The sequence below is a fragment of the Mugil cephalus genome, chromosome 13 (genome assembly GCF_022458985.1).
Source record: "Mugil cephalus isolate CIBA_MC_2020 chromosome 13, CIBA_Mcephalus_1.1, whole genome shotgun sequence".
NCBI classification, from domain to species: domain Eukaryota; kingdom Metazoa; phylum Chordata; class Actinopteri; order Mugiliformes; family Mugilidae; genus Mugil; species Mugil cephalus.
In genome coordinates this window covers 26,123,046-26,150,368 of record NC_061782.1, presented here as the reverse complement: position 1 = coordinate 26,150,368, position 27,323 = coordinate 26,123,046, and the positions used below count along the sequence as shown (strand labels likewise).

At 40.2% G+C, this 27,323-nt stretch overlaps 3 protein-coding genes across 3 annotated transcripts; 2 read left to right on the top strand and 1 right to left on the bottom strand.

Moving 5' to 3' along the window:
- Nucleotides 1-13,922, top strand: LOC125018679 (high-affinity choline transporter 1-like). The gene is made up of 8 exons (XM_047602748.1): nucleotides 1-284; nucleotides 915-1,028; nucleotides 1,879-2,034; nucleotides 7,476-7,624; nucleotides 7,829-7,972; nucleotides 8,422-8,575; nucleotides 8,781-8,998; nucleotides 9,122-13,922. The coding sequence occupies exons 1-8, from the start codon at nucleotides 101-103 to the stop codon at nucleotides 9,671-9,673; spliced, it is 1,671 nt and encodes a 556-aa protein (XP_047458704.1). The 5' UTR covers nucleotides 1-100; the 3' UTR covers nucleotides 9,674-13,922.
- Nucleotides 13,688-15,593, bottom strand: LOC125018680 (cytochrome c oxidase assembly protein COX20, mitochondrial-like). The gene is made up of 4 exons (XM_047602749.1): nucleotides 15,431-15,593; nucleotides 14,688-14,802; nucleotides 14,532-14,595; nucleotides 13,688-14,366 (listed from the first exon to the last, which is right to left on the bottom strand). The coding sequence occupies exons 1-4, from the start codon at nucleotides 15,461-15,463 to the stop codon at nucleotides 14,222-14,224; spliced, it is 357 nt and encodes a 118-aa protein (XP_047458705.1). The 5' UTR covers nucleotides 15,464-15,593; the 3' UTR covers nucleotides 13,688-14,221.
- A 4,735-nt stretch (nucleotides 15,594-20,328) lies between these two features.
- Nucleotides 20,329-21,939, top strand: LOC125018399. The gene is made up of 2 exons (XM_047602232.1): nucleotides 20,329-21,490; nucleotides 21,830-21,939. Exons 1-2 carry the CDS (start codon nucleotides 20,329-20,331, stop codon nucleotides 21,937-21,939), a joined length of 1,272 nt encoding a protein of 423 aa, XP_047458188.1.
- Nucleotides 21,940-27,323: the final 5,384 nt, after the last annotated feature.

Below are 27,323 nucleotides of genomic sequence, written 5' to 3'. Positions count from 1 at the left end.
ATGACCGTGTGCATGCAGCAGCAGGGAGGGATATGTTACTGTGTCATGCAGGCGGCCCCACAGACGCTCAGTCCTTCAGTCGGAATCCTGCGGCTCCACCATGGCTCTCAACATCCCCGGAGTTTCCGTCATGATGCTGTTCTACTTGCTGGTCCTCGGGATCGGCATCTGGGCATCCTTCAAGTCTAAGAGGGAAGCCAAGAAGGGCCAGGGGGATAAGACGGAAATGGCTCTGCTGGGCAACCGAGGCATCAATCTGGCGGTCGGCATTTTCACCATGACAGGCGAGTAGCTGCGGCAAGGGAACGGGCAAAAGGACGAGAGGACGTCTGGAAATTATGACAAACCAACTACAACAACAAAAACTAAAACAAATCAAAAACCTTTGCTTCTGTCTTGTGATTGTGATGAATTGGGGATTTCAGTTGCGTTTCGGATTATTTAACGTTAAAATGATATCTCGTTTCTTAAATCTGAAAATATATAGATCTATACAAAATAAAATAAGATGAAACGTGACCTGTGTCCACAAATCGCGGAAACCCGAGTTTTATTTTAATATATGTATATTTAGAAATTGCTAGACATTAACGGGTGGGAGGAGAGTACAGACTGCTTTTCGAAAGGCAGGAAGGCGGTATGGTTATGCCGAGTAAGATACAAACGTACAAACGTCGGAGGAGATTAATGTTTTGTTGCGTGCATGTCAGGGATATTTTAAAACAAGTGTTCATTAAATTTACAGTTAATGCCTATTCAAATTTAATTCCTAATTAAAGTTACAGTAGAAGGGATGGTTCTTGCTATCGGGTTGCAGACGGGTAGTAGCGACCTAGCTTCCCGTGCATGCATGTCAATCTGTGTGTGTGTGTGTGTGTGTGTGTGTGTGTGTGTGTGTGTGTGTGTGTGTACAGCTACATGGGTAGGAGGAGGATTCATCGTGGGCACGGCAGAGGCGGTATACAACCCCTCCATGGGACTGATCTGGGCTGTCATGCCAATCACAGCAACTTTGTGCTTCATCATAGGTAAGATGAGTGCTGGGGAAACAGGTAGAGCCCCATGAGCACTCCAAGGTCAGAGGTTTAATTTTCACTGGAACTTGAGAGAGTATACTGTAGAAGCACAGTCTGGGGCCCATGATGTTGACAGCTCACAACACCGGATGGATAAAATGAAGAAGAAACCCAGAGGATTGACTTCCTCATCTTATGTTGTGCTTACTATGCTTGCTAGAGTAGCTCTAGCAACCTGTACACGGTGTACCCTGCTATCCTCAGGACAATAAGTAGCAATATCTATATAATAGATAGATGGTTACCATTCATAATATACTAGTCAGGCCTTTTTTTTTTTTTTTTTTTTTTTGTTTTGCTAAAATCTTAATCTTAACAAAATCTAATTTAATTTTAAAGGTCAAGACTGAGATCAGACTGAAGGACTTCTGTTGTTACATGAACAGATTACACATTTTTCCTTATTAGGAGAGCAAAACCAATGAATATCACATGAGAAAGAAATAAGCTTTATCCTCTTAAAACCTACTGAATGCACACTAACATACGTACGATTCAAAGCCAAGACTGAATACTTTACACTGCAGAATCCAAATAATTATAAAGTAACCTACTATTTTAGAACTGTGTGGCAAATTACTTTGAAAAATTACATTTACAGCATATACTGTATGTAATGAGTGTATCATTATAGTGACAGCTGCATCTGATGGCTTACCACTTTTGCAAAACAGTTTCATGAGGAAAGTCCAAATTAGTAGGCCTACATATAAAATAACCACGACCACTACATTCAAATGACAGATGTACATACATTACATTCACCAAATAAATCGTCTGATTTCTTTCTTTCTTTACCGAGGTGGACTCTTCTTTGCCGAGCCAATGAGGAACAATAAATATGTGACCATGATGGATCCTTTCCAGATCAAATATGGAAAGGTACCGACAGCCGCTCTGTCACTGGCTTCATTGGTATCGGAGATTATGTGGGTGACAGGAACGCTCATAGGATTAGGTAAGAATGTTTCTACTGTATATGCAACACCTCCAGTGTGGGTGTGTTTGTGATGCATTTGATCTTCATATGTTTTACCCTGGCAGCGGAGCAGCTGTTGATCACAGCTCTTGGCTGAGGTGCTGAGTGAAATGCGAGCCTGAATTTAAATTGTACAGTTGGTCTGAAATAACTCCATCAGTAGATCAAGAACTTCAGTCATACCAGCAACTACACAGCAGTGTTTGGGATGGTTGAGTCAAAAAAAAAAAAAAAACGTATTAAAATCAACCACTGAGGTACACTGGTTAGTATGTGGTTCATATGCTGTCCCTGCGCACCTTGAGAGTCAAGGCCATAAAATGTAATGTAACAGTGTCACGTGTTTGTGAAGGTTCTTAGACATCCAGGTCATCGTATATCCAAAACAAAACACAGCTGAAAAGAAGGACTACAACCAGACTTGTAGAAACTCTATAAGTCTTAATTCAAGTAGCTTTTTCAGTTCTAAGAGACTAGTAGGGAGTTGGGGTTTAAATAGGGTGTAGAGGGAGGTCTTCCTTTTCCAAAGAATGGTACAACAGAGTTTCAAATGGGTTACCATCATTGGAAAAATAGGAAAGGCAAGTATCTGGTCATTATCAAACACCCTTCATAAGAGTTTCTGAAGGGTAACAGCCCCAGATGTTCCTATTTGAATCCTAACTCCCCACCAGAAGAGTAATAGGCGGTTTAGACTTCTGTGTTAAGTTGACGCAGAAGCTGCACAGACTCTGAGTTGAATTTGTTTTGTTAACAAAACGACTCTGATTGGCTGGAGGACTATCCAGTTACATGCAGAGGATTTTTCTTTCCCTGTACTGGTTTAAATGTGCCCCATAATAAAATCCAGATGGCGTATTACCAGACTCATACTCTGATAAAAGCTGAGTCTGGCTACACCAGGCTGGTTTTAACAGTAACACTCATGAAGGAGTATCTTCTTTCCATCCTTGTTCATGAACTCATCTCATTTCATCTTCTACTACCGCTTATCCTCATTAGGGTAGCAGAGGTAACTCAGAGACAAACAACTGTTCACACTCACACTCGTGCCTAAGGTCAATTTAGAATCACCAGTTAACCTAAGAAGCACGTCTTTGAAGGTGGGAGGACACCCTCCCAGACACAGGGAGAACATACAGACTTAAACTCGGACCTTCTCACTGAGAGGAGCCACTGTGCTGCCCTCGTTCATCAACTATCACTCTTAATTACTTTTAATTTACTTATATTTTTTGCTCAAATGTTAAGAAAATAACCATGATGCACTGACCAAATACACACAATACTTACAGACAACCTTTTATCTGACTGCATGGCATTTTAAGGTTAGAAGTAAAGCGACTAGCTTTGGCTAGCTTAAGACAGAATGCAGAACTTCACATGACCTCTATAAAATAACCTCTGCTTAAGTTTTAGCACAGATAGATGGAACTTCCTGCTGGGCATTGCTGTCAGTCGCACCTCCTCTAGTGGGTCAGCTACAGGACCTTCAGCCAGGAACCACCATTCACCAGCATTTCACCTCTTTAACCCTGGAACCTCTCCTGGTGGCAGGGCTGTGAGAGGGACATCTTCCTGTCACCCCCTGCAGCTGGCAGCTGTTACCTCCTGCAGCTGTTGTTGGGGGTTAGGTGTTCTTTCCCCAGCTCCTGTCCTTCCTTCTCAGCCAGAGCTAGAAGCTAATAATAATAATGCATTGGTTTTATATAGCGCTTTCCATTTTTAGATGCTCAAAGCGCTTACAATTGTACGCATTATTCATTCACTTACACGGTCACACTTTGGTGGTGGTAAACTACGTCAGTAGTCACAGCTGCCAATTTGTGCCTACGTGCTTGTTCCTACGCCACTTTGCCTCACGATCATACACCAGGGAGCATGCACCTGGGAGCAAGGTGGGTTAAGTGTCTTGTCCAAGGACACAATGGACAGACTTGGGATAGGGCGGAATCAAACCGCCAACCTTTCGGTTATTGGGTGACCGCTCTACATCCTGAGCTGCTGCTTCCCAACTACCTTTTTCAGTCTCCTCTGAAAGTTCCTTCGTAGCATTCCTCAGCTTCCCTCCCATCACCCAGCGTCCCCCAAAAGGCAAGTGGTTGACAGTTGACAGTGATAGACTGCAGTGACAGTTGCAGTGCATTTTTCCCGGCAGCCAAAAACCATTTTCTGATGTATGAGTTGGTTTTTCCATCCATCTTGACAGTGGAGTAGGTGATTTCGCTCATTTTCAAAAGCCACATCAATCTCCTGTAGAGTGTGAACTGGTAGCACTAGGTCTTGTACTTTCCAGGGAGTTGACTTTGGTCTGTCCTTGCCAGGCCGTCTGTAAGGTGTTTCATGACAGTCCTGCCCACCTGTTTGTTGAACAGTTCTGCAGTATACTGCCTTCCTAGGCCTCTGATGGGCTGCTCCATCAGGAGAGGGTTTTTCTCTCCCCCAGTGATGAAGTATTAGTGTTGTTATTATCTCTGTTATCAGCTTATTATCACTCTCCTGAGTGACAGGCTATGGGATTTGCATACTTGACCTTCATGCAGGCCCATGACATCAACTCATCCCACCTTATCAGCAGCTGAGATGTACAGGCTGCTGTCTGAAGGAGGCTGGTGATGTTGTCCATGTAGCTTCTCAATGGGGGTAGCCTCTGACCAGATGGTAGTTTGGTGCCTCCAACCATTGATTGCTGCACTTACGTATGCGTTCAGCTCAGCGGAGCCTTGCTAGCCTTTGCCTGACCTCCTCCCAAAGGGCTTTCAGGCCTTCTCTTTCTGGCTGGGTTGCATTCCTCCAGTTGTCCATGCCTTTGCACAAGCTGGGTGATCTATTTTTCCCCCCTTCCATTCTTTCTTAGGGTAGACATATGCTTGGCGATAATTTCACCAAATCTGTCCTTGCAGCTCTTGTATATAATATCCCCGAACAGGTTAAGCTTGGCTTCAATACCTCCATGCAACATTTCAACATGTTCACCAAAAGTAGAGATTGGATCTACAGTGTTGGTTGAAAGTTTGTGAACCCTTTAGAATTTTCTGTGTTTCTGCATAAATATGGCCTAAAACAGCATCAGATTTTCACACAAGTCCTAAAAGTAGATAAAGAGAACCTAGTTAAACAAATGAGACAAAAATATTATACTTGGTCATTTATTTATTGAGGAAAACGATCCAATATTACATATTAGTGAGTGGCAAAAGTATGTGAACCTTAGCTTTCAGTATCTGGTATGACCCCCCTGTGCAGCAATAACTGTAACTAAACATTTCCGGTAACTGCTGATCAGCCCTGCGAACTGGCTTGGAGGAATTTTAGCCCATTCCAACAGCTTCAACTCTGGGATGTTGGTGGGTTTCCTCACATTAACTGCTTGCTTCAGGTCCTTCCACCTCATTCCGATTGGATTAAGGTCAGGACTTGGCCATCCCAAAACATTAACTTTGTTCTTCTTTAACTATTCTTTGGTAGAATGGCTTGTGTGCTTAGGGACATTGTCTTGCTGCATGATCCACCTTCTCTTGAATTCAGTTCATTGACAGACTTCATGACATTTTCCTTTATAATTCTCTGATATAATTCTGATTCATTGTTCCATCAATGATGGCAAGCCGTCCTGGCCCAGATGCAGCAAAACAGGCCCAAACCCTGATACTACCCCCACCATGTTTCACAGATAGGATAGGGTTCATATGCTGGAATGCACTGTTTTACTTTCTCCGAACATAACACTTTTCTGTTAAACCAAAAAGTTGTGGCTTTCTCCTTGCAACCCTGCCAAACACACCATTGTTGTTCAGTGTTACCCTGGGGTCCTTTGTGATCTCGCCAACTATTATGCGCCATGCTCTCGGAGTGATATTTGTTGGTCGACCACTCCTGGGAAGGGTAGCAATGGTCTTGAATTTTTCCTCCATTTGTACATAATCTGTCTGACTGTGGATTGGTGGAGTCCAAACTCTTTAGAGATGGTTTTGTAACCTTTTCCAGCCTGATGAGCATCAACAACTCTTTTTCTGAGGTCTTCAGAAATCTCCTTTGTTCATGCCATGATACACTTCCACAAACGTGTTGTGAAGAGCAGACTTTGATAGATCCCTGTTCTTTAAATGAAACAGGGTACCCACTCATACCTGATTCTCATCCCATTGATTGACCTGAGTCTAATTTCACTTTCAAAGGAACTGCTAATCCTAGAGGTTCACATACTTTTGCCACTGACTAATACGTAATATTGGATCATTTTCCTCAATTAATAAATGACCAATGACCAAGTATAATATTTTTGTCTCATTTGTTTAACTAGGTTCTCTTTATCTACTTTTAGGACTTGTGTAAAAAATCTGCTGATGTTTTAGGCCATATTTATGCAGAAATATAGAAAATTCTAAAGGGTTCACAAACTTTCAAGCACCACTGTATGGCTCTTTGAAGGGAGACAGGTCTTGTGGATCCGATTCTTTCGAAGAGCCATTCAAAAGACTTTTAAGATTATTTTATCCTCAAAATAATCACTGTGATAAGTTAAGATTAGGATCAGAATCATTCAAACAGACATCCCATCTATATCTAAAATATATATCTTCTAAATAAACAGATGAAATTATTAATCTTATGAGAAATTCTGTAAACTTTGCTCTGACTGGGGACCGAACTCAGGTCCACTGCTGTACTTCTGTGTGCAACTGTTTGAAACACAGGAAAAAAAACAAAAACAAAAGGACGGCTGGCAACTGCAACTCGGTACCTGTCATTTGTTTCAAAGCCAGTCAGTAGATTCGGACCATTCATGAATGTCACAAATTTAACAGAAAGTTTCCTGAAACTAAAGATAAAAGAGAAATGCTCAGAGGAGGAACTTCATTTCAAAAGTATCATTTTAAAAGAGACCATGTGTGATTAGATGAGTGTCTATTCACTGAGAATTAATTCCATTGACCATACTGTGTAACTGTATTCCTCAACTTCAAGAAGGCATATCACACCATCAACAGAACCCAACTCAAACAGAGCCCCGTGCGTAACAGTCCTGTTGGTGTCCCACAGGGTTTATGTATTATGTAATTTTGTTTGTTTGTTCATGTTATGTTTGGAAACCGGCACATTTACACAACGTCATATATTTATACCAAGTTTTCTCACCAAATAGACAAATGAAATCAAAATCAAAATAATCTGTGGGATGCCCTGGAACAAGCATGATCCACAGAGGCCCCTTCCCTCAACCCATAGGACCCAAAGGCCCCTGCTAACAACATTCTGTTACCAGACACACAAGGACATCCTCACAGTGTGTCCATTCATGTCCATTCTCTCATGAGAACTGTTTAGGAGCACAAAGGAGGCTTACACAATATTAGGAAGGTGTTTAGAATATTATGCCATATGTAGATGTTTAAAACTCAAATGTGCGTGTCTGACAGGGGTTACTATGAGCGTGATCCTGGATCTCTCCTACACTGTGAGCATCTGGATCTCTGCTGCTGTGGCCATCACCTACACACTAATGGGCGGTCTCTACTCCGTGGCTTACACTGATATCATTCAGCTCATCCTCATTTTCGTCAGCTTGGTATGTTTTTGCTCTTTTCCTAATTTATCCCCTTAGCTGTCCTCCAGCTTGTGGTTGGAAGAAAAAATAATTAATGGAACAGATTAATATTTTGAAATAATCCTCTTTTCAATCTCAGCTTTATAGTGGAATAAAAAAAGACACTCAAAAAACTAAAAGAAAACCTGAGTTTGCTAATGATCTTTTTTTTTTTTTTTTTTTTAGTGGCTGTGCGTTCCCTTCGCCCTGATGAACTCAGCGGTTGTGGACATTACAGAGACAGCCTACAACTACACCTTCCAGTCTCCGTGGGTTGGCACTCTGGAGGCAGACAGAGCCTGGCTGTGGATTGATAACTTCCTGCTTCTGGTGAGACTCAAATGTTTTTGTGAGGTGAAAATTGTTCCAGGATGTTATTGAGGTCCCCTCTCTATTACATTAAATCAAGTTTCACTTTTGAGGTTCGCATTCTTTTTTGCAGGTGATATTAGACCACTGTTGCTTATGCAATTAGGTGGACATCCTTGCACCATCTATACTGACATTCCTTTCAGGTTTCATGTTTACACTGCTCCCTAATGTCATTACAGAATTCGTATTGGTGTGGCTTCTAAAAGAATTAGTTAATAGGTTTGGGTGAAATATACCTAGGTTTGCATTTCCTAGCATGACTGAGAGCTCTTCAGGAGGTGCAGCTTTTTCAGATATTTGAGCTGATCAAGCTTCAGTTCATGGACTGTGAAAGACTTATCGTGCTGTGGAACAGTACATTACAATTCATTGTCTTATTTTCCTTCTCATCCTCTTATTCCCCTAAGGGTTTGGGGAACTTGGGTCTTCAGAATTTCCATCAAAGGACGCTGTCTGCCGCCTCCTCGACCACAGCCAAAATCACCTGCTTTGCTGCTGCATTGATTGTTCCCACCCTTGGCATTCCTCCAATCCTCCTTGGAGCAGCGGCTGCATCCGCAAGTACGATTGTGGACCAGAGAATAAAACTAAACATAAATATAAATTGATATTAAATGTCGTTAGTGAGAATAAAAGTGTTGCTTTAAGCCTGATTTAGCCATTGTCTGTACAGATTTTATGCTTGGTGTGTTCTTCTTCTTGGTCACTGAGATATGTGACTACTTGCTAATGAAGCTTTAATTGAACTGTTCTTCCTGTCCCTCAGACTGGAACTTGACTTCTTACGGTTCTCCGTCTCCTTCTGAACGTGGGGAAATGGGACTCGTCTTGCCAATCGTCCTGCAGCATCTCACCCCAACCTACATCTCCATCATTGGTATTGGGGCGGTTGCAGCAGCCGTCATGTCATCCACAGACTCAGCTTTACTCTCTGCAGCCTCCATCTTCACCTCCAACATCTACAAGAACATAATAAGGACACAGGTGAGGAAGAAGAGGAGGTGAATTCCTTCATAACTAGGAAACAGAAATTCATGTAAATTTAAGAAATGCGGATTTGACTGGGCCACTGCTTTGAAATGGAACAATTCTGTTTTTTCTGGGCAGGCATCAGAGCAGGAGATCCAGTGGGTCATCAGGGTCTCAGTGGTGGTGATGGGCCTGGCCGGTACATCTCTCACTTTCTTGGACAACAGTGTTCTGATGATCTGGATTCTTCGCTCGGATCTCACCTACACCCTCATGCTACCTCAGCTTGTCTGTGTCCTGTTCTTCGACATCTCCAACGGTTTTGGGGCTGTTCTGGGCTGTGCTGTCGGCATCCTGCTGAGGGTGCTGTGTGGGGAGCCACAGCTGGGGATTCCACCCGTTATCCATTTCCCAGGATGCACTCTGGTAAATGGTGTCTACATCCAACGTTCACCAATCAGGACCATCTGCATGGTGTCTGCGGTGGTGGCCATCGTGTCGTTCTCCTACCTGGCTTCTGTGCTCTTCAACACAGGGCTGATTCCTGAGAAATGGGACGTTTTTAATGTAAAAGCTCAGAGCTTAACAAAAACACAAGGTGGTGTCACATCTGAAATCAAGGACACAATCTTGAAAGAGCAAAATGAGAACAAAGAAGTGTGTGAACCAATGTTAGAATCTACATGTTAAGTAAACGTAAGATTTTTTTTTACACATTTTGCATTCATTTAGACTGATTTATTAACAGATAACAGACATATTTAATTATAGTAGACTATATTTTAGCCTAAATGGAAAAACATCACACCTATGCTCTTTGTTTTAAGAGCTCAACATCTTCTGCAATTTTATGCAGCTCTGATACTTTTAATCACCGACAGCCAAGACAGTGAAACTCTTCTGAGCCAGTAATTTACATCTCTTTAACTGTTTCAACAGTTATTGGTGCAGGCGTCATCATTAATGCTGTTTCTTGGGTGTCAAACATATTTAAATTATGTTACTACAATTATCAAAGACTCGATGCAGCCAAAGCAGCTACATTAGAAACATAGCTTGTGAATTTCCAAAGACATATTTTGAACACTGTTACTGTTACTGGTGCAAGGGCTGGTCAGCTCATGTGAGAACCCACATTTTTCCTTTAGTCTGATATTTTTGCAGGCTTCAGCATTTAAAAACAGTAAATTGTGGTTAATGTTGAAACTAAGGCCTGTGGTTTGGTGAATACTGCTGACATCCGGCAAACTGTCAAATAAAAGAATGGGGGTGCTTCAGCAACCCAACGACCGGCTTTTTATGTCTGTGAAGCCAACTGACTGAATTGTGATGTACTCAAGACTGGGCAAAGAAGATTACATGAAATCTGCATTAACCTAAGAGTTGTAATGTGATCAATTTAAAATCATCTCTGCCTTTTATGTAACACAAACACATTATTGTTGTTTTTGTCTGGTATATTTGCTTGTGTCTCTCTTTGACATATGGCAGCCATTGCTTTCTTAATTTTACTAAATGTAGTAAAATACGTGATCTTACTTTTCAATTATGAAAACAGGCCTTTTACTTTGGACAAATATTTAATCAAAGTAAAATACGGTTTGCCTCACGTATTTAACATCTAAAAGTGACTGACAGTGTAGGTCATGATGTGAAGTCTGCCTATTAGGAAGTATTCCTTCAAATACTATATAATTAATAATAATGTTTTTAGCACCTGTTGTACTATTGAGTTATGTAGGACTAGGGTAACCCTAGGCTGAGACTGTGCTCATAAATATCCTATTCCTCCTTAGAAGACAATGTATTCCACTTTATGGGGATTTGGACTTTATAATCCAGTATGGTTATTGACTCTGTATTTTGTGATTTCTACATATTGGTCTTCAAAGTGCACAGTCACAGTGACACATCTACCCATTTGTTCACACAAGTTCACACACATTCACATACCAAGCACTGGGAGCAACTCGGGTGTCAAGTGTCTTGCTCGAGGACACTTACTGGAGATCAAGCCGCTAACCCTCCGGTTTGTGAACGACCCACTCTACTGAGCCACAGCCGTACAATGCTATTATTCATATATACGACAAACTTCAATTCAAGTTTTTCTTTTGATTTCTCTATACATTATAGTAATTGAATTTCTATATAATCATCAGGCTATACATTTCAGTATAAACTGGTTATATTAGCCTTGTTTCTAATAAAAGCATATTTTCAGAAAAAGGACAAATCTATTTTATGGCACTTTTTAAGATCACACAGATATGTCAGTCTACTAACTGCCAACTCCTTTATTCCCCATTTGTTCTGAAAACTGACATTGAGCATATTTGAGTAATAAAATAAGTATTTTCTATTAACTGAGGATTAACAAACTTGAACAATAATTAGGTGTGTTGAGATCGCTAAGAAAATGCCATTTACAAAAAGAGAGATTTAAAAAAAAATACCCACACCTCTCTACTGCTTGCATAAATAATAACTTTTTGAGTTACTCCTAAATACTCTAATAATTACAATAATAAGAATTACATTTACAATGTCAGCAGAATGTAATGAGTGTTACTGAGTCCTTCTACTAGCTAAAAGCCCACCACATTCAGCCTGACCTCATGTGCCCTGCCAGCTTGCTAGCTGTAATATGACACACAGCAATAACCCCACTGCCCTCAGTAAGTCTGTATGGGACTGTGTGGCATGTTGGGTCAGTGATGGATGTCCGGACTGTCCTCCCTCCTCCTGTCTATGTCAACAACTCAACAGTGCAATGTTGGAGCACAAGGTGGCTTCTCACTCCTGACTCGTGCGTGTGACAACAGCTCCGGTAGAACAATCACAGGGGACACAAACACATGGCACTGAGATAAAGGTCTGCTAAAATAAGACTACAAGCAAGTGTTGCTCTCAGAAGGACACAGACTGCTTCCTGTGTCCTCTGACGGTTTCAAGTTCAGAATGAAATATACTGTGCCAGGGAAGTGGAACTATAGATTATGAAGGATCTAAAAGAAGAATGCCTTTAATGTCCTTGTACTACAACAAGCATTTAAACTCATCTCCTATGTAGTTTGTGCAAGAGCAAACAAAGACAATCAAAAAACACGGCAATAGACAGTTAATAAAAAATTACAAAAAATAAATAAATAAATAAATACAATAAGGTGCAGGTAAGCGAACACAGAATTGTATACAGTATACTACAAAAAACGCTCAACAACAAAAACTCGACAGTAATAAATAGGTCAAAACAAGAAGGACAAATGTAAGTAGGTAGATTTTTTTATGGACATATAATGCACAGTACCAGTGTGAAGTATTAATCAGATATTGCATATTGAAAGTGCACCAGAGTCTCAATTATTTAGCTCGCTTATTGCTTTTGGGTAAAATCTGTTAATGTGTTTTCCAGAGGCAAGCAGTATTAAGAGGCTGTTGCTTGGTGGGAGCAGTCCTGTGTGATGTCTGTGACTTTGTGCAGACATCTGTTCTGTATGAGTCAGATAGTGTGGGAAGCTGTGTTGTGACAATGTTCTGCGCTGACTCGATGACTCTATCCAGAGACTTCCTGTCAGCCACAATTTTGAACCATACTAACACGTCGTAGGTTATTTTGCTTTCCACAGAGCTTCTGTAAAGCAAATTAGCAGATCCAGGGACAGGTACAGCTTCCTCAGTGATGCCAAGAATTACAGTTTTTGCTGCCTGCCCTTTTCACTAGGACAGTGTTATTAGTGTACCGTGTGAGGTTGTTTTCAATGTAAGGTGGAAAGTTTCAGTGTTTTATGAGGGTTAACATATAGTCCTCGAAACCACAATCTAGTGTTTTTCTATTAAAAAATATGGCACTACAGAAATGTTACATGCACAATTCACACTACTAAATTGACTATTGACAGAAAATCTGCAGTAACCGAATCACCACCAAAGCTTTGTGCATCTTATAGGAAAAGAGACAAAAATGACTGTCAAATAACCATAAAATGTGTACAAGCCACTTTATACCAGATTGAACTGGTTTTATGTCTTGATTTAATGTGGGAATTATTTCAGTTATAACAGAGCTTGCAGGAGTGGTGGGACTATTCAAGCAGGAAATATTCACAGTATGGATGGAGTGACACCAGCTGGCCAACTGGTGGTACAACAGCACACCAAGTCTGAAATATTTTGAACTTAGTCATTCATCTAGCCGTTGGATCTTCTAGTGATATGAGTTCAAATATAACAAAGTTTATCAACTAACCAAACAGCCGAAAAGCTAAATTACTGTAAGTTTAGCAGCAAAAGGAATGTGTGCACTATCACAATCAAACAGATGCATATTTAAAATGATTACATAAATTATGATGAAAGTTATTTTGTCTTACCAGGAGTCTGTGTGGATTCAGTGACTTTCATTGATTTCAGTTCATCTTGCTGAGCTTTGCTTTGAATACCTGATGAGTTTTGCATTTGCAAAATAACAAATCAAAAAGCATTATTAAACTTGCTCATCCCATTTATAAAATCATTAAATTAGATTTTCTCCATTTATTTTAGCACACATTTAATTTCTCACAATTATTGATCAATTTGTTGTGTTTACAAGTGAATTGAAGGGCTGATTCAATGCTAAATCACAGTGATTATCCCTGTACTTAATTACTTTTTCACCCTTTATCATAGAACTTAAGCACAAGTTTGATGATTGTGAGAAGATTTGCCTTTTAACAGACGTCTTTATTACAGTCTTTAAAAACAGAAACATGTCATACGCCAGTTCAGTATGACAAACAGTTCAGATTCAGGGGAACATTACAGACTGAGATCAACACACTGGTAACTGTCTAACATTATTTAGAAGTTGAATAAACTTTTAGGCAGTAGAACAGACTCAATGTAGGCATGACAGGGTTTGACCGAATTTATACTATCAATATTTGGATGGAACATTTAAAATAAAGAAAATTCCAGAGATTTTGTTTTAGGATTCAGATAACCGCTGAGAGCAGCAGTCAAAAAACATTGGAAATGTTTCAGGTGGAGCTTGACTTGAGTGCTCAGGGCTTGATGTTTCCAAAACAAACTGCTCATAAAGCAGGCTTTTTATAGACTCCATTGTTCTGCTGCTGAACAAAACTAAAACAACATCAAAAAACATCACTTTTAAATAATCTTTAGCTAATAATAATATCTAATATCAGTGTTCTCCAAATCCTTACTGAGAAGGAAGATGAGTTTTGGTGCTGGTGATCATGAAGGGCCTGAAGGTGCTTCTGCTTTGGGTTTATGTGTGGGGTCTAAAACAGTTCCCTCATACACGACCTTGTTCTTTATGCCTTCCTGGATCAACCTCTGCTGCACACGTAGTTTAGCATTGTTCATCCTGCAATAAAACCTGGAGATGGAGACATGAAAGGGAAGCAATAGTAAGAAATGCTAGTGTTGAGGGAAAATTGGTCAGAAAACAAGTTTTTCTTTCATAGCAGGTTTATTGAAAAATGCCAACATTTGTCCTGATCAAAATATGAAAGGCGAAGAAGAAAAGGACTTGAAGGCATACCAAGACCCAAGTGTGGTTAGCATAAAACCAGCGAATCCCACATCAAAAGACCTTTTCACCCGACCTGCAGACAACAGGGCAGACAATAAACTATCACACAATGGGCCACAAGAAGATGGACACATAAAACTTGCAAAGTCCAGAAATAAGACTTACTCGTAGCAAGAAAATAAAGCAGGCCACCAGCTAGTGAGCCTCCAGCTCCATGCAGGATAGCCTCTCTGGAACAAGGAGTGTTCTGGACGTCGAGGATTCCTAAAAGCTTAAAACCCTGAAGGACAAAAACAGGATCAGATTACTTTTGGTTCCATTCTTTATAATTGTGTGCGTGTTTTGTCGATTTTGCACACATTTGTGTTTGTTGTCCCTCTAGCAACCAGATAAAAGATTATAATAAACACAGTGAGACTTAACATGAGCCGTAAGTTACGAAATAACTACGCCAAATTAAAAAAAAAAACTTTAAACATTTCCGTCTATATAACAGTAGCGAATACTGCAGCCTACTAAATTTTCAAAGCCGAATTGGTCAGGGTTAAATACTTTGAAGCTGCATTGACCACTGCGACTCTTGTGAATTTCGTCTTCGCATCCTGGTCATTTTTAAATGTTACATTTTCGCTCAGGTCGATGACCATGATCATGACTGATGATGAATGATGATGAACGTTCTGTCTCTCTCTTTCTCTCTGGTTATATCAATTTAGCTCGTGTTACCTGTAGTCGAGAGTTTCATCTAAACTTTGTGATAAAACCAACGGCATGCATGCATAACTCCATTGTAGTATTAAATATTTAAACCCTTGATTAAAAACTGTTGTCGACGTTCTGAAGACTGGAAGCTAACAGACATTTTCACTGTTTTCATCTTGCAGCATAGCATTTTTTCAAGTTCTCACCTTGTTCTGACTCTCTTCGTCTTCCACTGCCATTGCCCCACCTTGTCTGACTTGTTCTGAAAAATTTAGGCCCAATTTAATTTACAAAATATCACCTGAACCTTTACGCAACGCGCTGCCTCTGCGCGTGCGCTGTATCTTACCGGATGTGTCCGTACTCTATTAAGCGCCGTCTTCAAAAAGAACATACGGTTAATGTGGCCCCACTTTACAAAAATCACTATCGCACCGTACTAATTTTTAGGGACATTTAATTAAACGGTAAAAAAAAAAAAAAAAAAAATTCAAATGTCATACATATGTTCTCAAGACATATTTTAAATACAGACTACTACTTTTGTAGTCGACACACTTTGAGATCTACCCAGCCGTCCACGGTTTAATATTGTCTTATCTTGTCTGAACGATGTGGACGTGAATAGTTAATTCCTAAAACAAAACATAAGAAAAGCCGAATAACTCTTTAACAATTTCCCCTTCGATAGTCCCTCCCTTAAACGAACGGATTAAAATCTAAAATAAACGGTATCAAACAGGAAGCCAGCAGTGCGTTTACATGCAGCGCTTAATCGAGCTATGCCCAAAATTCGACTTTCTGACTACAGTCCTTGTCCCAGTTTACATGCAAGAAAATCGAATAACTGCTCTCCTCTTCCACACTAGGTGGCGATACGTGTCTTTTCAGCGGGATAATACCACGTTAATACGGCCCGATTTCCGGGTGACCTATTATGTGATATAATAAACAAGAGTCATTCATGCGGCAGATCGTCATTTCAAACAACAACCAGACGGATAATAGTACTTTTTTTTTAATCTTATACGTAATGTTCGCACTACTTATGGTACGGGCAAGATCCGCGCTATCCCTCAGACGGTTCTAGCGGCTCCGTTTCTCTTCTTCTGCGACTGACTTTCTTGGACGTTTTTGTTTCGGGGTCACACGCCAGCGCAGTGGTTGTGGAGCATGTGCACACGCATAATCCGATGGAAAACTCCGATTCCAATCGCATTATCTGGGTGTCTCAATCGGATAATGAGAACTCTCATTTATTAATTAACACGAGTAACGTGTTAACATGCACTTAAGTTCTCCTGTTATAGTCCGATTAAGGCAATAATTCGGTTTTTTCACGTGCATGTAAACCCACTGAACCCCGAGCTGCTCCGTGTGTGAATGTGTGTGTGCTTGTGTGAATGGGCAGATGTGTCTTACTGTAAAAGCGCTTTATAAAAATAAGACCATTTACCATTTAAATTTGTGAATATTATAAAGCCTCAGTGATACATTATTAGTGTTTGTGTAATCATATATTTGGCCATGACATGACCTGACCCTGACCTTGCACTCCCCCTTCTTGTTAAAATAAGCACAACGGATCCAGGGAGAATAATCCCCTGGATAAATAAAGACTTTAAGCGTACTGTGCTTCTTCCTTTCACGGGAAAAAAAGTAATCAGAGTTAAAGCTGCAGTGACATTAAACATGCTTTGTCCTGGATGCCAAAGTCAGGCATCCTCCATAAAACTGAGCAGGATATCAGAGCTCAGCACATTGCCTGCAAACACAGGAGAGGTAAGTAAGGCAGCTTTGAATGAAAACATGTGATTTATTTGAATGTTCTGGATTTGTTGTTATCACTTTTTTCTTTTATTGATGTTACATCATAGCATAGGAATTTAAATAAATTATAGCTACTGTATTAATTATGGATTAATTAAGGATTATGTAGACTAGAAGTCAATTCCTAAAAAAATATCCATAAATACTTTATTGATGGGATAATCATTCTTAGGGCTCAAACCTCGGCAAAAACATTATTTTTACTTAATCAAAAAGTTTATTTATTTATTTATTTTTTATTAACACAGGTTCAAAATGATTGGTGAAGTTGAGTCATAGGCTAGTGGGTTTGTTAGCCAAAGAATGTAAATTGATAACTAATTAACTTAGCAATGTAGTATATTAACTTCTTGTTCTTCTTATCTGTCCCTTTCCTGTGCCTGGGGGTTGTGAAGGATGTATAAAGTTAAAAGTTAATGGTTAAAGGTTAATAGTTAAAGGTTAATGGTTAAAGGTCAAAAAGGTAATTTACCAGATGCCAGTTCGTGAAACGAACCAGGACATACAATATAAAGCTTTGTTTGTGTATGGGGGTTCTCGGGGATGACCATCCTATATAAGGTGACTGTGGGAGCTGAATGGGAGAGGGGATTCGACGATTGGCCAGAGGCTCTCTCAGATTCGGCAAGAGTTTGACATTGTTCTTTCTTGTAAATAAACCTTTTTAAATGCAAGATAAGACTTGTCAGCGGTGATCACTTCTTTCTTCAGCACATCAATATACAACAATTTTGGCGTCACGAACTTGGACGTGTTTGTGGCCTCTCAGCATCTGCTTTCAGTCCTGAGGAGCTGACTCCCGCATCAGTCGACTTATATACAGGGTGAGTTTTTCACATTATAGTGCGCTGGTTTGCTCGTGGGGACTGTGCAGTGTTGCTGTGGGGACACACCGTTTAAGGCTCTTTGTGGGGTGGTTGTTGTGCTGCTGTTGGGAGTAGTTCATCGTTCTAAATTTCTAAATTTGAGGTTTCTTTGCGTTGCTGGCAACGCAAAAGGGGGGTAAGGATGATATAGTTTTGAAAGGAAATAAGAAGATAAGAAAAAGAGAAGTTAGGATTAAGGAATGAAGGGAAATAAGAGTAGGCCTACAAATAGAGAAAAAGTGAAGAAGAGAATAGAAAAGGAATAGAAGAAATAAGAGTAGAAAAGCTTAATTAGTAGCATGAGGCGCTGAACTCACATCGTGCAAAGTTAAGTGGAGGGGCCCTTTACCGCTGTAACTAGTAAGACACATGGTCTTTGGTAGCAGTGTGAAAATTGGCTTTATTGGCTTTAAAGGAATTGGCTTAAAGTAAAAATAGGATAAAAAAGAGAGAGAGAGAACTCCTGGGCCCAGGGGAAATTAGGAACATTTGAATTTTTCAAAAAAAGAGGTAAATTTAGAGGAAAATAAGAAAAGAGGATATAAGAGTTAAAAAGGAATAGAGAAAAAGGGGTTCTATAGCTTGAGGCTACTAGGGCAGGTCTAGGACCGCTAGAAAGAATCGCCTAAAAAAGAAAAGAGAAGAAAATAGGAATAGTTAATAGAGAAAGGGAAAATAGTAGTTAAAAGAAAAGAAGTTAGTTAGAAGTTAGAGAGAAGTTAGAGGCTTAGTTATTTGGAAGAGAAATGTGTGATCACTTTAAATTTGTGTGTTCTGTATGTGTTGTCTGTGGATCCTTGTTGTGTGTGGCAACCGGTTTTATGAAGTAATATGTTAGATTTTATGTTGAATAAAACAAATAAAATTAGGAAATAGGAGATTAAGGAGATGAAAATAATAATAATATACTTACATATTCAGTATTTGCTAAAATACTATGAGCCTTTTTTAAGGACATTTGATAAACATATGAGCCTGTAAAGGACGTTTGATAAATATAGTATGAGCCTTTTGTGGGGACTTTTTTGGTTAAAATACTATGAGCCTCTGCTTGGAGGACTTTGGAAACTGTTAAAATATATGAGCCCCAGAAAAAGGACTTTATATTTAAAGAAATAATAAAGGAAAGTGTTGGCAGGAATGTGTTAGTCACATTGAAGAGTGTATTGTACTTAGTGGTTTTCTACAATGTTAAAGTGTTTGCCTGTTGTCTCTTTTTATGGGGTGAGAGTTCAAGAAGGAAGCAAAAGGACAAGGGGGGTGTCTGGAGGCAGAGGAGAGAACAGCTGGTCTACCTCACAGGAAACCTGAGGCTTGCAGACGACAGCACACGCATCTGAACCCAGCAATAAGGCCAGTGTGATTTTATCCACAGACTCTTTCTAACCTACCTGCTTTTTGACCTCTATGCATTTGTTAATAGTTGATATTGATGATACATATATTGTTTGATTGGTAATCAGATTTGGGACAATTACAGTATATTCATTTGTTTGCACATAGCATGTATGTTGCAGTTTGAGGCTTGGCAATGACTGACCATTCAGAAAACAGAGTTTAATTTCTGCTGAGTTGGGGAAGCTGTACCTTGCAATTTGATCGGTTGTTTGTATATGGTTGATATTGTGTGTGGACCTGGCGTTGTTTGCTCTTACATCTGTAGGGTTGTTTTTGCATCCTCTGAAGTTGGCAAATTGATTCATTTGTTTGTTGATTGTGATAAAAAGGGGAATATAGGTAGTAATAATAATAGTGTATCAATTAAAATAAACATAATAATAGGATAATAGAATAGAGTTAAGGTAATTTTTAATTAGGTTGAATTTGATTACAGATAAAAAGGGGGTGTTACTATTATATCAAAAATGGATAACTCAAAAGTAACTACTCCTGTTGAGGTAGTTCAGAAGAATAACCCTTTAATTAAAGGTATTGCAAAGATGTCACAGAAATGTAAGCGTTGGCCTGAAATTGAGCAACCATGGCCAGTGATAGGAACCTTTAATCCAGAAGTAATAAAAACAATACAGGTGCTTGTGACCACATATAAGACGAAAAGAAAGGAAGAAAAGGTGAAAGACGTAAACAGAAGAGACAAACGGAGCTTGGCATTCTCCAGTTGTTTGAGAAGGAGGGACAGAAATGGATGGAGATGAAGAAAGACTGTGAAGAGAAGACGGTAGATGAAATGAAAAAGAATGTGAAGAAAACAGAGAAGTTAATGGCAGAGATTGATGCACCCTTTTCACATGTAGTTTCAGTACAGAGACCTCCGCCGTATAAGAAGGAGATGGAGCTCAGGGAAGTTTATCCTCAGCTTCCGGTAATTAGTCAAGAGGGCAATTACCACATTAAGAATGAGGCTGAGCAGGTTATAGAAGTGGGGGAAAGCAGAGACAACTATTAGGATGTATCCAAGTACAAAAAGTAAAAAGAAAACGACACGTTTGGAGACCGGAGGACGATTGAGAATTAAAAGGATGGATTTTGGAGAAGTGGAGGATCAGAGTGATGAAGAAGAAGCCATGGGAGGATATGATCCAGCAGTCAGACGACTACTGGCCAGAGCGGAAAGAAGAGGAGGTACAACAGGAAGAAGAATGGAACTGAGAGATGAAAGTGAAGTTGAAGGTGAAAGTGGAAGTGAAAATGAGATTGAGAATGAGGAAAGTGATGAAGAAAGTGAGAGTCCTACTCTTTTGAAGTCTGCTAAGATAAAAACTGCTTATAGAGAAGAAGAAAGACGACAGATTTTAAGAGAAGTTGAAGAGAATATAGATCGATGCTGTAGATGTCTGGACAAATGCACTACACCAAAAGGAAGGAAGGCATTAGAAGACCAATTACAAGAACTGCAGATTCAGAAGAAAGAGTTGCGGAAAACAGGTTCCCAAAAACAGGACAAGGAATATGAACTGCGTTCAAGGAAAGAGAAGAAGCCTGGTAAGATGTGTCCAGTTGTCATAAGAGGTCAGAACTTGGAGTATAAACCTTGGCAGAGTACTGACATGTCAGATATACTTGAAAAGTTACCTACTCTTCAAGATGGAGCACACCCTTGGATCTCAAAGTTCAAAGAGATCATGGTGGGGACGCAAGCTGCAGTAGGAGACATTAAGAGATTGCTGGCTAATATACTTGGGGTTCCAGCCATGGGGGAGATTTTGCAGAGAGCTGGATTAAACCGTTATGTGGAAACTGCTGTAAATGATTCAGAGCTGTTTGCAGCAAATAGAGGTCGAGTATGGAGAGCATTGAAAGATACATTTCCGACAAATATACACCCCGACAACATTCTCATTGAGCCACTGGGACAGGAAGAAAATCCGAGAGCCTATGTGTCAAGAGCCTATCAAGTGCGGAGAAATGTCACAGGAAACGATCCAGAGGAGAGCCAAATGGAGCAATCAATTTTGCGAGCCAAGATACAGAAGGGGCTACCTCTACCAGTGCGGAGCAAATTGGCAGAAGTGGTTGGTCTTGGAAATATGGCGAAGGGTGTATATACAGACCATGTAGCACATCAAGTGGACCTGTATAGAAAGAAGGAGTATGATCAGAAGGAACAAGATCAAGAAACTCTTCGGAAACTCAATTAAATACAATTGGTGGATAACAAGAAGAAGGAGAAGAAGCAGGCTTTAGTTTTACAGAGCCAGCCTGAACAAAATCAGCCGCCACCACAATTGCAGCCAAACCAGGTTCAGTTTCAATCACCTCAACCGTCCCCAGTGGTCCCTGTTGTTTATAACACACAACCAACTTTTGGCCAGCTGCAAATATGGAGAGGAAGAGGTCGAGGAACCTTTGGAAGAGGAAGAGGAAACTTTAATTTCCAACAGTTCTCAGAAGTGTGTTATAACTGTGGACAGTTTGGACACTTTGCTCGTGAGTGTGATAGACCAGGAGGAAATTTCAGAGGAAACTTCAGGGGAAATGCAAGAGGAGGATTCAGAGGTCAGCAATTGATAATCAGGGGACCGGCGAACCCTTATAGGGGTCCAGAGCAAGGATTTTAGGGGTGCCTGGAAAATTCGAAAGGGGGGTGTCAGCTGGTGGTGTCAGGGCCGGAACAAGATCCAACAATAATGGTGAAGGTAAATAATAGACCATTAGAAGTGATGGTAGATAGCGGAGCGGCTTTCACCTGTATTCGGCCTGAAGATGCTATACACCTCCCTATGTCTGGTCGGGGTTTGAGGGAGTGAAACAGCTGGTACCTGTTACAAAACCAATTGAGCTCTGTTATAAAAATCAAAAGACTACAATACCTATATTGGTTTCAGAACACACACCTATTGCACTGTTAGGAAGAGATGCTTTATGCAGATTGAAGTGTGTTATAAAGTGTACACCCGACGGCTGTTTGGTGGAGATGCCATCTGATACTGCTTACCAACTATTGATGACAACAGATGTGGAGGCCTCTTCAGTATGCTGGATTGGAGATCTTAGTGCAGAGTTTTTGGAACCTGTTAAATTGTGGGAGAAGTTCATTGTAGCAAATATGCCTGATGCAAAACTTCCAGACTATTCGCTTCATTGTACGCTCAAGTATTTTAAGGACGCTGCCCAGTCAAATTGTGAGGAGTGGATAAGTCGTCAACCAAAAGAAGTTGAACTCACCTCGTCTTGTATAATTTTGGGACCACAAGGAGCAGCAATGATGGTTGATATGAATGAATATGTGAGCGAAGAATATAAAATCAAAGAGAGTGTACCACATGTGACTTTGATGGTGTCTGAAGAATATGAACAGAAAGATATAGGAGAAATGATGGCGGAAGCAGTAAAAGCTGTTTTTGCACCAGTAGAGGGGAATTCTGCCATCTGGAAGAGTGAGGATCAGCGGTTTCTCAAGATTATGATATCTGCTCAAGGACATGGGCGACCACAAGTTGTCCAAATGACACATGAAACGATATGTGGGGTTGAAATGGACGCAGACGTTTTGAGGAGAGAAATGTTACAGCAAGTACCTGAATGTTTGTGGTCTCGATACAGTACTGATATTGGTCTTGTTAAATCAGCTCAACCAGTGAAAGTGGAGCTTAGACCTGGAGCCAGACCTCCTTGGAAGAATCAGTATCCACTGAAAGAAGAGGCAGTTTAAGGGATTGAACCACAGCTTGAAGGACTTCTGAGAGCAGATGTGCTGAAGATAACTCAAAATCCTATAAGCAATACGCCATTGTTGCCTTTACAGAAACCAGATGATTCCTATCGCTTGGTTCATGATTTGAGATTTGTGAACGAAGTAGTAGCCGATTTTCCAGCAGAAGTGCCAGATCCGCATACTTTGTTAGCTCAAATTCCCCCAAATGCTACACATTTTACAGTATTGGATTTATGCGGTGCATTTTTCAGTGTTCTACTGAGCGTAGAAAGTCAGGGTTTGTTTGGGTTCACATACAAGGGACAGTTTTATGTGTACAAAAGGTTGCCACAGGGATTTAAACATAGCCCTCATATTTTCAATAAAGTATTGAAAGATGATTTGGCAGGACTAGATCAAAAATTAAAAAGTACAGTGGTTCAATATGTAGATGACATTATTATTTGTTCACCAGATAAAAAAACATGTCATGAAGACTCAATTAAGCTGTTGCAGATTTTGGCAGAAAATGGTCACAAGGTCTCACAGAAGAAGTTGCAATATTGTCAGGAGAAGGTAGTTTATTTGGGTCAAACAATATCACAGGGCCACAGAAGTATTTCTGACAGTCATTTAGAGGCTATTCGAAAGGCTCCAAAGCCCCGAACAGTCAGGGAGATGATGACATTCCTCGGTATCACTGGTTACTCTTCAGCATGGATTGAAGATTATGCAAGTTTGACAGGACCTTTAAGGGCTATGATTAAAGATACTGGGAGTACTCAACTTCATTGTAATCTTCTCTGGACACAGGATGGTTTATTAGCCTTTGAAACGATTAAACAGAGGTTACAAGAAGCTCCAGCGTTAGCACTTCCAGACTATTCCAAGAATTTTCTGTTGTACGTATCTACCTCAGCTGGAGGAAAATATGCATGTGCAGTTCTTTGTCAGCCAACCGGTACAGGGACCAGTCCTCAACCTATTTCATATTATTCTACTGCTTACTCAGATGTTGAACTTGGACTACCACTGTGTTATAGAGCAATGGTGGGAGTCTATTTAATGTATGACAAAGCATCTTCGGTCACGAGGGGATATCCAGTGACAATTCTTACTCATCATAGTCTCAGAAATCTTTTGAACTATGGCAGGTATACGTTGACCATGCCTAGACTTAGAGACTATAATAGGCTTTTAGAACAGGAGGATGTCACATTAGTCAGATGTGTTACGATAAATCCAGCTGAGAATTTGCCAACTCCAGAAGATGGTGAACCACATGATTGTGTTCAAGAAGCAGAGAAATACTCAAGATTAAGGTCAGATTTGAAAGCTCTCCCACTGCGTGAGGCAGATGTAGAGTATTGGACAGATGGGTCCTGTTATCGTGTGGGAGATAATTTGAGTGCTGGTTATGCGGTGGTAAAAGCCCAGGGAACAGGATTTGTTGTTGAGAAAGCGGAAGTGGTACCGCAGCCTGCATCAGCGCAGCTTGCCGAATTGGTGGGGTTAACTGAAGCATGTCTTTTAGCGGAAGGCAAGCGTGTGACGGTCTATACAGATTCTGCATATGCTCATAATGTGTGTCATTTGTTTGGATCGGTATGGAAAAATCGAGGGTTTAAGAAAACAGATGGTTCCCCAATACAGCATCACACTCAGATAATGAAACTTCTCCATGCTATGATGAAACCTAAAGAAATAGCAATAGCTAAATGTGCAGCACATAAGAAGGATGTGTCAAGAGTCACTCAGGGTAATAAAGCGGCTGATGAGGCTGCAAAAGCAGTGACAGGAGCTGAGAAGTTGGGTAAAGTTTTCTTGGTCACACATGAAGTAGATTTGGAGGATAAGATTACAGTGAAAGATGTGGTCTTAATGCAGGAAGCTGTCTCTGAGGTGGATAAACAGTTGTGGGTAGATCGAGGGGCAACACAGGATTCTACTGGTCTTTGGAGAAATCATGAGGGACTGATAGTAGCACCTCCAGACCTGTTGGGATTGATGATTCAGGAAGCACATGGCTTAGCCCATGTTGCAAGGGGGGAAGTTAGGAGGAAGATTATAAAAGAGTATGGATTTTGGGCACCATATTTGCTTGAGCAAATTGATTATGTTATAAGCAGGTGCACTATCTGTCTGAAAAATAATGTTCGGAGGGGTGTGATGGTTCCTCCAGGTCATATTCCAACGCCAAGGGGTCCAATGCGTGAGTTGGTGGTGGATTTTGTCGATATGATAAAACCGGTTGCAGGTAAAAGAGGTACATGTTGGTCGTCGTGGATAGATTTTCACGATGGCCTGAAGCTTGTCCAACTAAGCGAAAGGATGTTCAGTCAGTTGCAAAGTTTCTGTGCAGGGAGGTCATAAGCAGGTGGGGACTTCCTGATCGAATATCTTCGGATAACGGGAAGGAGTTTGTGGATAAGACTGTGAAATTGATTTTACAGAAACTGGGTATTAAACAGCGTCTTGGGGCAGTTTATCATCCACAGAGTCAAGGGAGAAATGTGTGTGTGTTGATGTTTGTTTTTAAATATATTGTGTCTATTTGTTTTAATGTTTGCAAAGATACTGCTGTGCTCTCTCTTCCTAGACGGACGTTGAAGGAGGATCATTGTGAGAAGCTGGGTGTTCGGGGACTGAAGGACCCTGAACTAGGACACTGTGATGAAGCTTTGCAGTGCCAGTGGGAAACGAATGGAGCAAAGTGGAAAAGAATCACAGTGCAACATACTTTTGTTTTATCAATGTTGTAAAAAATGTAATTGAGTTATGTGCTTGTTAAGAAAGTGGATGTATTGGAACCTCAGTTGTTTTCTTTTTGTTTCGGGGTGTTTAAGGAAAGTAATGCTAGGAAGGGAAAGGTCCAATGGAGGGTCCGATGGGTCGACCAGCCTGATGTTGGATATGGTTTTGATTTATTTTCTGAGGTATCCATATATATATACTCTGCTTAAGATATTTCCCTATACATTTTAGAAATCCTTCTTTTTAGTAGGCTTGGAGTACTACTGTGTGGTCGCCTTAGACAGAGGGGCCGTGAGAGAATTTCCTGTCTAGATTGAAAGGTGGACATTTTAAGAAAGATGACTGTCTGATAGGTTTTCGCTCTCACACTCCATGAATTTGTTGTATCGTTAAGGGTTGTGCTGTAACTGGCACTGTAAGAAGGACATATCATTCTGTTATAACAATGAATATGTTTTTGTGTTTGAATGTGTGTTTGAATGTGTTTTTTGGTGGTCGAGACTCTAGGAGCCTCGAAGGGGGGAAATATGTAGTATATTAACTTCTTGTTCTTCTTATCTGTCCCTTTCCTGTGCCTGGGGGTTGTGAAGGATGTATAAAGTTAAAAGTTAATGGTTAAAGGTTAATAGTTAAAGGTTAATGGTTAAAGGTCAAAAAGGTAATTTACCAGATGCCAGTTCGTGAAACGAACCAGGACATACAATATAAAGCTTTGTTTGTGTATGGGGGTTCTCGGGGATGACCATCCTATATAAGGTGACTGTGGGAGCTGAATGGGAGAGGGGATTCGACGATTGGCCAGAGGCTCTCTCAGATTCGGCAAGAGTTTGACATTGTTCTTTCTTGTAAATAAACCTTTTTAAATGCAAGATAAGACTTGTCAGCGGTGATCACTTCTTTCTTCAGCACATCAATATACAACAGCAACCAGCTCACCTTGTCCCCTACAGGATGATGGCACAGGTCAGTACAGCGACGTCTCCCCTGATTTTAAGTTTGTTTTTCGGCACCTCATCTTTCATCTGGGCCTTTAGTCCAGCAGGTAAAATAAAATAAAAAAAGGTTTGACTGTGTCAGTTTATGTCCATCATACTTAGCAGCTTGCACCATGGTAAATGCTCTTGCTTTTATATATGAATATATAAAAACAATATGATATATGAAGACTCTGCTATTTAGCTTCTTTAGTTCTAAAACACTGGTAACCATTACTGGGTCATTAGTATAGCATTAAGGAAGCGATGAGGATCAAAACAAACTTGTCTAATCATAAGTGAGTATCTTTTCTTTAACAGACACACAGATGTTCATAATAAAAAACACTATACCCTATACTGACTATATACAAGTCAGTTTGTTCTTGGTTCAGCTTTGTTTTTTGCATATAACCTGCATAAGAACCTTCACAGACAAAGCGGTAATTTTTAACATTTATTTTGTTATTTGTTTGTTTTAATCATCTAACTGACACATTTGAAGTATTGAGAGGAATATATGCAAGACCTGAACTCAAATGAAAGTCTGACAAACTAAAACATCTAAAACAACTAAAAC